The 12688-nt window shown below is 46.4% G+C and overlaps 1 protein-coding gene and 1 pseudogene across 1 annotated transcript; one reads left to right on the plus strand and one right to left on the minus strand.

Moving 5' to 3' along the window:
• The first annotated feature begins 200 nt into the window (after positions 1-200).
• On the plus strand, positions 201-515 carry LOC123256680 (ubiquitin domain-containing protein TINCR-like). The gene has a single exon (XM_044685262.1). It carries the CDS (start codon positions 201-203, stop codon positions 513-515), a length of 315 nt encoding a protein of 104 aa, XP_044541197.1.
• Positions 516-11591: 11076 nt separating this feature from the next.
• Positions 11592-12097, minus strand: LOC123256691 (annotated as a pseudogene).
• Positions 12098-12688: the final 591 nt, after the last annotated feature.

The raw sequence follows: 12688 nt of genomic DNA on the forward strand, positions 1-12688 counted from the left end.
CGGAGGCAGCCAGCCTAGCAGCCGAACGTGCCCTGACAGGTCGGGCCACAACAGGTTTGGGCTGCAGTGGGGGCGGCCGTCGGCCTAGCCTGCCGGGGCGTTCGGAGGCGGCAGAGGTGGGAGGCGTCGAGGGGCCTAGAGACGCCTCCCTGGACAGCCCAGCCCAGCTCCAGCACTGCGGGCCCCGGGGGGCTGGGGCCATGGAGACCCTGCGCCGCAGCCTGTCCCGCTGGAAGCGCTACCACATCCAGGTGCACGTGTCCGAGGAGGACCTGCTGCTGCCGCTGACGGTGCGACCGGCAGACACCGTGAGCGACCTGCGAGCCCAGCTAGTGCGCCAGGGAGTCTCGTCCTGGAAGAAGGCTTTCTACTATAACGCCAAGCGGCTGGGCGAGCAGGACACCCTCCGCGAGGTCAACGTGCAGAACGGCTCTGTCCTGCTGCTCGTCAGTGACTCCAGGTGCCAAGGGGAGCGAGGGGGTAGGCCTGGGCCTCTGCTCTGGTGGGGAATGTAGGAGATTGCCGGCAACCGGCGGGGGATGAGAGTGCCCTGGAAGGCAGGGGGGCCTGCGCCTCCACTGGGTAGCCGCGGGCCTGAGAGATCACCTGGATGGTCAGGGGGCCGGGCCTCCAATGGGCAAGTGGGGAGCGTGGGAAAGCACGGGACAGCTGAGGGGTCTTTACCCCTACCGGCTCGGAGGGAAGTATAGAGGATCATTGGATGGCCAGAGGTCTTTCGCTGGGGCTGTGGGGGCCTGGAAGATCATTGAACAATTAGGGGTTTGGGAATCTGGGGGATGGGTAGGAAGCCTGGGAATCCACCTGGTGTAGGGCCTGGGAGTTTGTCTCATAGTTGGGTGATGTGCCACAAAGTCTACTAGGTGGACAGTCAGGAGTCCCAGAAGGCCTGGGGTCTGGAGGATGACTGAGGAACCAGTTGAGGGGCTTTTTGGAGCTTTTGGATACATCTGACTTTTCATGTTGCTGCGTTTGGACCTTAGGGTTCTCAGAGACATTTCCAGGAGAAATGGCATTTCTCAGTGGGGGATGGACTTGAGGGGGGTGGCGCTACTGATGAAGACCCCTAGGAGTGTTCGTAGAGGATGAGAATGACCCACAAAGGATGGAGCAGAAATTTTGTGCAGAGGGATTAGAATTATAGCATCACAGGCACATGGGTTTAGAGCTGGAAGGGACCCTGGAGGCCATCTAGTACAATCTCTCTCTCTCTCTCTCTCTCTCTCTCTCTCTCTCTCTCTCTCTCTCTCTCTCTCTCTCTCTCTCTCTCTGTCTCTCTCTCTCTGTCTCTCTCTCTGTCTCTTTTGCTGATGGGGAAATTGAGGCTCTGAGAAGTTCAGTGTTTGCACAAGGTCACACAGCTAATGTCAGAGATAGGATTTGAACCAGACAACTATGTTGTTTTTTTTTTTTTTAAGTTGGCCCTGGAGAACAATGATAATGATGACAACCATACCTAGCATTTTATCTTCCCACCCCCAAACATTAGGTAGAAAAGGAACCATTGCAGGATTGTGGCCTATTTCAGTATCATCTTTATCTGAACTCCATCAAGCTTAAGAAGAGAAGGAATAGAACCACAGGTGATGATGGGTGTACTCTGTTCTCCCCCTCTTTACCTCACACAGGGGAGGGAGAAACTGCTCCCATTGGGCTGCTGGACAGAGGGCTGGGAGAAGTGAGGAATGTCCTCAGTGAATGTAGAGACAGGGGAGAGACTGGCCCAAGAGCTCCTCTCTGCTCCAGCCCTGACACCTGTGAGCCACCCACCTTACCCTCTGTGTACTCCCATTGGGCTGATGGGCAGAGAGGTGGGTGATGTGAAAAAAACGTCATCAGGCATGGTGGAGACAGGGAGGGAAGAAGTTCTACCTGAATCCCTCAGGCTTTCTAGTAATGAATTCTGGGGGTGGGGAGGGAGGGTGACCGAGTGCCCACAGAGAGTGCTTTGTGTGTCATAAGTTCACTATCACTGATCTAGGACAATACTCCCACTTTAAAGATGGGGAAACTTTAGTCAGGGACTTGCCCAAGAACACACATTGGAGTTAGGGCACAAGAAACCAGTGTCTTATCTCTCTACTTCTTGAAGCTTATGATGCTGGATCTAGGGCTTTAACAAGTTTGAGTACCTCAAGGTGAGCACCCTAATCTGAGAGAAAACCTACTACAAACTAGCAGTATCATTCCGGATGAAGATGGTGATGCCTGCTCAAGATAGTGATGCCTAATCTCTGTCCTCTGAATGCATTATCTCAATAGCTCATATTTTTCTATCAATAATCATTGATTTGTTTATTAAGTGCCTACTATATGCTCAAGTGAGGCAGCTAGGTGACACAGTGGATAGAGTCCCAGGCCTAGCATCAGGAAGACCCGAGTTCAAATTTGGTCTCAGATTTTTACTAGCTATGTGACCCAGGCAAGTCACTTAGCCTTGTTTGCCTCAGTTTCCTCTATAAAATGAACTGGAGAAGGAAATGGTAAACTGTCCCAATATCTTTGCCAAGAAAACCCTAAATAAGGTCATGAAGAGCTGGGCATGACTAAAAACGACTGAACAACCAATATGCCCAAGAATGTACTTGGTGTGGGGGATGCATAGGCAAGAATGAAATAGCCCCTGCCCTTAAGATGCTATTTTTTTACATGCTTTAAAGTTGAAAAAGGTACTTTTCTTACAACACCCCTTCCAGGAAGGTAGAATCATGATGTAATAGAACATGGGATTTGAGTGAGAAGACCTGAGTTCAAATCCTGATTTGATCACAACTCACTGGGTGACATCAGGCAACTCCCTCTGTCTTTCTGCACCCATTTCCTCCTCATCTATAGAATAAAGGGGTTGAACTAGAAGATCTCTGAGATCCCTCCCAGCTCTGACCTTCTGAGATTCTTGTACTAGCATTTGTGTCTGTGTCCTCTCTAAGGTCATTCCCACCCTGGAGATTTGGATACTAATACAATTCTAGCGATTTCCCAGGTGAGGAAACCAAGGCTCAAGGAGGGAGCTACGATAGTCTCAGAGAGGTGTAATTGCCAGAGACAGGATTTGAGCTCAGGCTTTCTAACTCTGGGTCACAGAATCACTGAATCGCTAATTGGAGTTAGAAGGGACCTTGGAGGCTCCTGAGTTGTCGGGTTGTAATGTGGTGGCTTTTAAGTTAGGAGCTAGGGGTTTGAGCACCAGCTTTTGACTCTTGTTTGGGAAATGCCACCTCACCTCATTGTCCTTCAGCTTTCCCATCTATCAGATGGGTGAACCAATAATACTTTTGCCATCTATCTCACAGGGGTGTTGTAAGGAAAGAGCTTTGTAAATCTCAAAGTCACCTGTTTGCCTCAGTTGCTTCATCTGTAAAATGAGCTGGAGAAGGAAATGGCAGATCACTCCCATATCTTTGCCAACAGAACCTCAAATAAGGAGACAAGACATTCCTCAATAGTCCAGCTTGTAGACATGCAGTGTGGCTTGGGAGACAGGAATACTGGAACTGAATGAAGTCTTGCCTCTGACACATACTAGTTGTATGAATATGGTGTCACAGCCTCTCTGTGACTAGAAATTACCACGAATTGCTGATCTATATCATTGGAGGCAGCTTCCACACACACTGGGAGCTCTTGACACTGATGAGTGGGTCATAGGGCCAGTCAGGGTAACAACAAATTAGGGCACCTTGAGTCTCAAGTAGAATATAAAGTGCTGGATGCATGTGCATGAGATGGGGTGCTTTTTAATAGGCTAACAATCAACTAAGTCCCAGCCTTTGGACATCTGGGGGAAGAGGAGGTGGGGATTCCAGGGCAAGGAGCAATCAGACCTGTCACCCCAGGCAGCTAAACCAGCCCAGAGGCCCTGCCCCTCTTCCCCCAGCATGGGGAGAGTTGGCATTTCCACTGACCACTTTCATTGGCTCTGGATTCAGTAATTGAGGCTCGACTCTTTGGCCAATAAAAATTCACTTAGGTTCTGTGCAGCCAGAGGCTCAACCTGTTGGTCTGCCTACCTGCCTCTGCTCTCTGATCCATCCTTCCATTGCCTTAGCCCTTTGGAAGATGATCCTATCTCTAGGCAAGAGTTAGTGTGGTGTGGTGGAAAGATTCGGACCCCAAGGACTTAGGTTCAGATCCCAGCTCTGCCTAGTGACCCCAGGCAAATCATTTGACTTCTCTCAAGCTCAGTTTCCCCATCTGTAAAATGACTGACCTTTATGGTTCCTTCTAGCTCTGAATCTTAGCATCCTAACAAGGTCAGAGACTTGCTGTGTGACCTCAGGGAAGCCCCTTGCCCTTTATGAGCCTCAGGTTCCCCCTCATTTTTTTAAACCCTTACCTTCTGTCTTAGAATCAATACTGTGTATTGGTTCCAAGGCAGAAGAGTGGTAAGGGCTGGACAATGGGGGTTAAAGTGGCTTGCTCAGGGTCACCCAGCTGGACAGATTTGAACCCAGGACCTCTCATCTCTAGGCCTGGTTCTCATTCCACTGAGCCAGCTAGATGCCCCCCACTCCCATTCCTTCAAAGCAGCTGAAGTAGAGTAGTCAGGAAAACCTGGTTTCACCTGGTCAAGCATCATTGTTTCACCTGGGCAGGGCATTTCACTTCTCTCAAGCTGTTTCCTCATCTTTAAAATGCCTGGAGTAATTACCTTCCAGCGTTGTCATGAGAATCTCATGAGAATATACGCAGAATGCTTCGCCAGCCTTAAAGCTCTAGATAAACATCAGCTAGCATCACCATCACCATCACCATCACCATCGTGGGCCTCGTCACTGCTTTCCTTACAACAGTCTTGGGCAGTAGGCTTTGCAAAGGTTGCTTTTCCCATTGTATTTTTAACCCTTACTTCCAAGACAATTCTTCCCTCTTCCCCAAGCACCTGTGCTCTAGAAATGGTCTAATTGATTGAGCCTTAGATATGGAGGATGCAAGGGAGAACTGGACTTGGCTCTGACATTTATTCTCTGTATGAACATGTATAAGTTATTTAGCCTCGGTCTTCTCATCTGCAGAATGGGGCTATTTATACTGTAGTACCAATCTCACCAGGTTATGATATGGCTCAAAAGAAACAAAGTGCTCTTTGAATCTTCAAACATTATAGAAAGGTCAGCTCTTATTATCCTCTCTAGATAGCTCCTCCTCTTCAACCCCAAGGAAATGAAGATAGCTAGATTGCTAGGGAGGTAAGCAAACTTCCCCTCGGGTGGGTCTCTGCCTCCCCACGCTCTTCCACACTCATAGACCTGCCCTGGATGAAGCATCTCCTGCAAGAAAATGTTCAGTATTTGGGGTTTTGAGTAATCCTTGGTCAATGTGACTACACAGTAACAGCGAAGAGTTCTGGGTCCTTTGGCCAAGGGCTTAGGAATTGGAAAGGCACCACATGTTGAAAGGAAGTGGAGGATGCTATAAGTAGAGCAGGGCAGGTATGCAATGTGGACATTAGGGAGCTCTAATTGAGCTCAAAGGAGGATCAGACTCCAACCCCGACTCTAAATCTTATGATGTTATGAGGTAGTTTGTGGCCAGACTGGGAAAGCCTGACATAATATTCGCTAGCATTCATAGAGTCCTTTAAAGTTTGACACATTCTTTTCCAAATATTATCTCCTTTAATTCTCACATCACAATAACCCTGAGAGGTAGGCACATACTGTTGTTATCACCATTTTACAGATGAAGCTGATAGGCTAAATGACTTGCCCAAGGTCACACAGCTAGTATGTGTGTGAGGCCAGATTTGAACTCATGTCTTCCTGACTCCAAGTTCATAGCTGTTACCCACTGCCCCAGCTAAGAGAATACCAGTCCAAGGAGATAGGACTTGCTCCTTTGGGCACTGGGAGATCCTGTTAATTTGTAGTCTCTGATACTTGATAACTATTTCTTTAGCTTCTCTCTGGGGCTTTTAACCTTTGTTTGTTCCCTGAGCCCTCTGGCACTCTAATGAAGCCTGCGCACCCCTCAGAATAATGGTTTTTCAAATTAAAATAAAAAACCCTTACCATCTGTGTTCAAATCAATACTGTGTATTGGTTCTAAGGCAAAACGGTGGTATGAGTTAGGCGATGAGGATTAAGTCCCTTGTCCAGTGGGGGTCACACAGCTAGGAAGTGTCTGAGGCTGGATTTGAATTTATAAAGATGAGTCTTCCTGACTTCAGGGCCATCGCTCTAACCCCTGCACCACCTAGCTGCCCACGTTTCTTTAGAACTATCCAAAAGAAAGATGGGTTGTCTGTGGAGGTAGTGGAGGTCTTCAAGTGTGATACCTGTGTCAGGAATATTGTGAAGGAGATGCCTGTTCAGGTAGGAGCTGGACAAACTGGCCTCTGACGTCCCTTCCAACTCTCAAATTCTGATTTTTTCACCTCTAAGGTTCGTTCCAACTCTGATTGTCTATGGCCCCAAGTTCTTCCCTCTCTGCAGGTCTTAGTTTCTTCATCTGTAAAATGGGAGAGGAAGTTAACTAGAGAGGAAGATGTGATGTTGTAGAAAGAGCACTGCATTTGGGATCAAAGGTCCTGGGTTTGAGTTGTGACTCTGCTACTTATTACTTATGTAATAGGTAACCATCTTACCTTCGTACCCATGTAACAGAGAACCATCTCACCTTCTTACCTGTGTAATGGGGAACCATCTCACCTTTTTACCTGTGTAATAGGGAGCAATCTCATCTTGTGACATGGGTAATAGGGAGCCATCTCACTTTATTACTTGTGTAACAGGGGGCCATCTCACCTTCTTATCTGTGTAACAGGGAACAATCTTACCTGTATAATATAATAAACTACCTGTATAATAGGTGATCATCTCACCTTATGACCTGTGTAATGGGAAATCACATCACCTTATTATTCATGTAACAGGGGACCGGCTTACCTTATTACCTGAATATCAGGGGACTATCACACCTTATGACTTGAGCAATAGGAGCCCATCTTACCTTATTAACTGTGTAATAGGGGAGCATCTCCCCTTACTATAGATGCAATAGATAACCATTTCACAACTTCATCACTTGACCACAGCTTCCTCAAAGTAAAATGGCAACAGTAAAACCTACTCTATTTATCTCACAAGGTTGTTGGGAGGGAAGCACTTGGTCAGTTTAATAGTGCTTTAGAAATCTGAGTTATTATTCTTGGAACCCCCAGGCTGCCCCAAACTAGTGGAGATACCCTGAGGAGGCGAGAGGCATCCTGGGCTCCAGAAGACAAGTTCCCCGCTGCCTATGAATCACAGCTGTGACTGGGAAGGTATGGCAGGAGAAAGCCCAATTTGGTGCTTGGGGCCTGGCCTGCACTAGTGGAGTCACCATTCATGCCATAACCCTTAGGGAGCCTGTCCCCAGGACCTGCCTGTTGCCAGTTCTTGCTAGCCGGATGCCCACCCTCTGAGGTCTATAAAATAGCTCCCTTCCTCCCTCTAAGCCAGCTGGATGGGACTTACAAGCAGTGGTTGTCTGCCCCTTCCCCCGCTTTCCCTTCTCCATTTCACAGGAAATCCCAAAGCTCAGTTGAGATGGGGCACAGCCCTCAGTGGTGTGGTAGGTAGTGAAGAAACCTGTCTGTTCCACAGATTGTACTTTTGACATGCCCTTGGGCAGGCAACTTCTTTCCCCAGTTTCCCCAACTGTAAAATGGAAGTAATAATCCTTACCCTCTCTGTACTACTGTTATTGGAATATCAGATTGAATGAGAGATTAAGTAGGAAAATGCTTTGGAAATAGTACATATTATTCTCACCCTTTTGTTCCCTGAGGGGGCAAGAGAAGCTTGAGATTTATTATTGGACAATCATACTCTTTGGGGATCCAGTTTTCACCTTTAAAAAATGAGGGGCTTGGACTAGATGAACTTCTCCATTCTTTCCAGCCCGAGTCTCACGATCTTGGGACTTTGAATTGGGCTTGAGAGGAGTCCAATCCTATGGGACCAAAGGACTGAAGCTGGGTGGGGATGGAGATGATGGGAGTCCTTCCCATTTCTTGAATTTCATCTCTTGCTCCCTGAAATCTTCTGCTGTCTCCAGTCACTGTGCCCCCTTGTCCTTGGCACTTGACCCTTTCTAGCCTTCACTCTGCTCTTCATTATGCTCCCATTGTCCAGAATGTCTTTCTTTCTCCATTTTCCCATCCTTCTAGACTCAGTTCAAGCTCCAGCTTCTCTCCTGGCTCCTTCTCTCACAGGTTTCCAAGGTCTCTCTAATCATTGAGTTTTTCTAGCCTGAAGTGTCTGTCCTGTCAAACCTTGAGCATCCCCTGCTGGGGACTCTGAGCTCCTGGGTGTGTGTAATTTGTCTTCCCAACTCTCCTAGGATATTCTCAAGGATGGAGCCTGGGTCTTATGTATATTTGTTTTTCTTACCTGCAGGGAACAGCGAACTGCCCTCAAGACGATGGTTGAGTGGGTCTGACCAAGATAACTGCCATTGTTCCAGAAGCAGCCCTGAGGTTTTGTGTCTCCTGCCTAACCCAATCAAGAGACTCCTTCCTTATTTTCCTCCTCACCTATGTCCTTTGGGGAGGGAGAGGGTGTAGACTAGGTCCTGGGCCAGCTTGGGGGTGGGTAGTAGGCCTTCCCTTTCATAGGTACTGGTGCCCTTGAACTTAACCAGCATGCTTGCCTAACAGCCCAGCCCAGGGAATAAAGGGTAGAAAGGAGAGGATGGCATTTCAGCCCTTTAAGCCAAACTAAGTCAGATTTTCATCTGGAACTTGGAGACTTGGTAGCTTCCTTGGTGCTGCTCCAAGGGGGGTGGGTTTGGGAGTGTCTGACTTCAGTTGACCAATTGTGGGCACAATGATGCTTGGCGGGATCCCTCACATTCTGGGCAGAATACATCGACATTCCAGGTGGCATAGCTCATTATTCCAGAGTTGGGCTCTGACATCTCAGGGAGAGCGCTCCAACATTCTGCGTGGAATACCCATTCAGGAACTTTCTCTTTATTTCAAGGAGAACTTTGGACTCCTGGCCACATCCTACCTCATGCCCTTTAAAGCAGGGCTGGAGAAGGTGGTGCCCTGGGCGCATCTTGGAGTGGAAATATTTATATTTCAAGCACTGGTATCGAGTGGAAGCCGATACACCAGCTCTGCCTGAAGAGAAATAGTGTTTTAATTAAGAGTCATGTTTACCATGGAATGATTGTACAGGTGCAGAATAAAATGGGGGAGAGCCGGTGAGAGGCAGCCTGCGTTTCAAATGATGGATCTGTGAGCCAGGAGGCTGTTGCTTCTCCTAGAATATCTTCCCTGGCAAAAATCCTGTGGGGATTAAGGCTTCTTCATGCCCCTCCGGGCCCTGAGATAGGATGGAGGGAGGGGGGATTTTTAACTTCCTATAATACACACAGACTCTGGGAAGACTGGAGATGGGGAATAATAACTTGTACTAATTCTCGTATCTGTAGGGCTTCTGTTTGCAGTGCCTTTTTTTAAACCAGCACCCCTATGAGGTAACATAGTGCTAGGATTTCCATTTTACAGATAAGAATACTGAGCCTTAAAATGATTGACTTGTTCATGCTCACCTAGCTAGAAAGCATAAGAAGCAAGATTTGGACTGAGGTCTCTGATTCCAAATCTTAGGCTCTTTTTAGTACAATGGTCTGAAGAAGGTCTTCACTATGATCATACTAGTAGAGCCTTCCGTAGACTCAGAACACCGCATACTAGGGAAGAATCAGTGGAGTCCAAATTCTAGACCCTGGGTAATTTCTGAGACTTCTCTTCTCTTCACACCCTTCTCTGGGCCTCTGAATCTGTTGAACCATGAGATCAGACTATGAATTCTTGGAGAGTGAGGACTGGGACTTCTTCTCTTCCTTTCTCCCCTCTTGTATAGACTGACACAGACCTAGGCACACAGGAAATCTTAGAATGAAGTGATTGCGACCGAGGTGGAGAAGGCTACAAACCATCATGGAAAAAAAAAGTGTTGGACTTGGAATTAAAGACCTGGATTTAAGTCTCAGCTTTCCGGTTGTTAGCTGTATAATCGTGTTTTTTATTTGTTTGTTTGTTTGAATCTTGTATTTTCATCACCATCCAGCTTTCTGTGCCGTCTATGTGCCCTTCCAAAGATCAGATCTTCTAAAGAGCTCCTACATAATATTTCTTTCATGTTTCAAGAGGTGAAAATGACCATACAAAGTTAAGTGCAAAAATACATAAGATAGTGTTCACAAAATAGCCCTATGGGAGATTTGCTTTACATTTGTTTGAGAAGTAGGACTGGTTAAACTAAAACATGTTGTCCTTCTGCAATTCTGGCAGGCTTAATGGAAGTGGCCTTTACCCAGTTACAACTCTAACACTTCTCTCTCTGATCTGGAATTTACAAAAAAAAAAAAAAAAGTATTTACCAATAAATTGAAGTCAATCCAACATCTGTGCAAGCTCGAATGCTAGCTCTTTGGAGAAGAGGGACCTGACAGCAGAACAAGAGTGTCACTAAGTGCCAAAGCTTAAAATGATATGTTTTCAAACAGCATATTTTCCCTGCCCCAATTCCATTGCTCTTTGTATGGGGGTTTGTGGTCTTGCTGCCTCCTACTGAGCATCCAGATTTTGAAATACTTCTTCCTGTTGCTTCTGAATTTTCTAACTTTTTTCATTGATGGAACTACCACCAGCTTCATCCTCACTGTTCAAAAGAAATCATTTTTTAATTAAACCCTTACTTTCTGACTTAGTAACAGACAGAAGGGTAAGGGCTAGGCAAACGGAGTGCAGTGACTTGCCCAGGGTGACATAACCAGGAAGTATTTGAGGCCAAATTTGAACCCATGTCCTCTTGACTTCAGGCCTGGCTTTCTATCCACTGAGCCACCTAGCTACCTCTATCATCATCCTTAATACTCATTAATTTTCTGAATTTGACATTTTGGTCCTTCTTCCCCCAAATTCAATTTTCCCCCCAATTTCAGTGGACTGTGGCTTATCCCTTTCTTTTTTGCCTCACCAAACATTTCCCTTTTCTTTTTCTGCATAGCAACTTTCAGTGGATTCACAGCTGCTGGAGTATATAATAGTTAGGTACAGCTATTTCCATCTCTGCCAGTGCTTTAGCTTGTTATGTGGCCATTCTGAGGAGTGACTCGGGCTCCAGATGCCAGAAGGGCAGCAACATTGAAGGCAGACCCTCCCGTGGCTACAGCTGCTATTTCTTGCTGTCTGTTTTCCAATTATTTCTTTTTCTCTCAGTTCCTGCAATTTCTTCCTTTTTTTCCCCCTAGCCTTCAAGCTAACGCTTCCTGTGCATATCCATTGCTGTGTTTCACCCTCTAAAAGGAGATAGACTGGGAGTCCATTTAAACTTAGGCAAGGGGGCAGCTAAGTGTCTCAGTGGAATGAGAGCCAGGCCTAGAGAAGGGAGGTCCTGGGTTCAAATGTGGTCTCAGATACTTCTTAGCTGTGTGACCTTGGGCAAGTCACTTAACCTCCATTTGCCTGGCCCTTACCACTTTTCTGTTTTGGAACCAATACCCGGTACTGATTCTAAGACAGAAGGTAAGGGTTTAAAAAATAAAATAAACTTAAGCTAAATCTTCATGGTTTTTCAATTCTTTCTGCTCCTGGTTCTATGCCCATGTCTTGACTTTGATGAAGACCTAACCCAGTGTTTTCTCCCCTGCCCTTGGATCTTGACTCCTTTAGCTTTCTGCTTCTGCTAAGACAATGCCTTTCATGAGACCTAAATCTTGAATGACTTCCATTTCTTTGATGCCTTCCTTTCTTTCTGCTTGTGTCTGTCCTCACCATTTTCAGATGAATTTAATCTCTTTCCTTATCAGAAGAAAGTTCTTTGTCATCACAGTCCTCAGATTTGTGTTTCCCAGAGGACTTGGCTTGGGGTTCCTGTTTCCTTCCCTTTCTACTTCAGCTCTGGCTTCTGTGTTTTTTTATCTGACTTCCATTTTCTTTCTCTTGACCTTGATTGTGATCTTGAATAGTGCTGTTTTGAAGCTGTAGGAGAAACAGAGGCATTGGCTTTTGAGAAAAATCTCTATCTGGAGATGACTCTTCGGTGGCTACTCCACCTTCTTCTGTGACACTGGTCACCATGTTCCACAGAGTCCCATATACTGGGGCCGTGTCTCCCCTGCTCTCACCGGTTATCCGAAGCTGATCAATTAAGGCACTAGCATCAGAGTCCAGGATGGCACAAAGGGGCAGGGCCCTGGCATGCCACAAAGAATTCTGGGGATCCTTTTTCTGAACCTTAACTTCACAATCAGAGTTTCAATTTCATGATGTGCAAAATGAGGATGTTAATCCTTGCACGCCTACCTTACAATTGTGAGGAAGTTATTGTAGACCTTAAAGTTCTCTAGTATTGGCAGAGCTAAAAGAGACCTTAGAAATCATACAATATAAACCACTTATTTTACTGAGAAAAAACCTGAAGAATTGAAAGAAGGGACTAGACAGCCAGTTAGGAAAAGGGCTGGCATTTGAACCCAGATTCCCTGACTCAGATTTCAGTATTCTTTCTACTGTATGCCATTGCTTTGAGCATCTTTCCAAAGTTTCTTTTTGAGGCTTTCCTATTGCCTCATGACCTCTTCTGTGGAAAAATAACCCTTCCTCTCTGGAGAGGGCTGCTTTGGACCTTTGAAGATTCAGGATGGTGTTAGCATCCATATGAGTAAATAT

This window comes from Gracilinanus agilis, chromosome 1, assembly GCF_016433145.1.
Source record: "Gracilinanus agilis isolate LMUSP501 chromosome 1, AgileGrace, whole genome shotgun sequence".
Lineage (NCBI taxonomy): Eukaryota > Metazoa > Chordata > Mammalia > Didelphimorphia > Didelphidae > Gracilinanus > Gracilinanus agilis.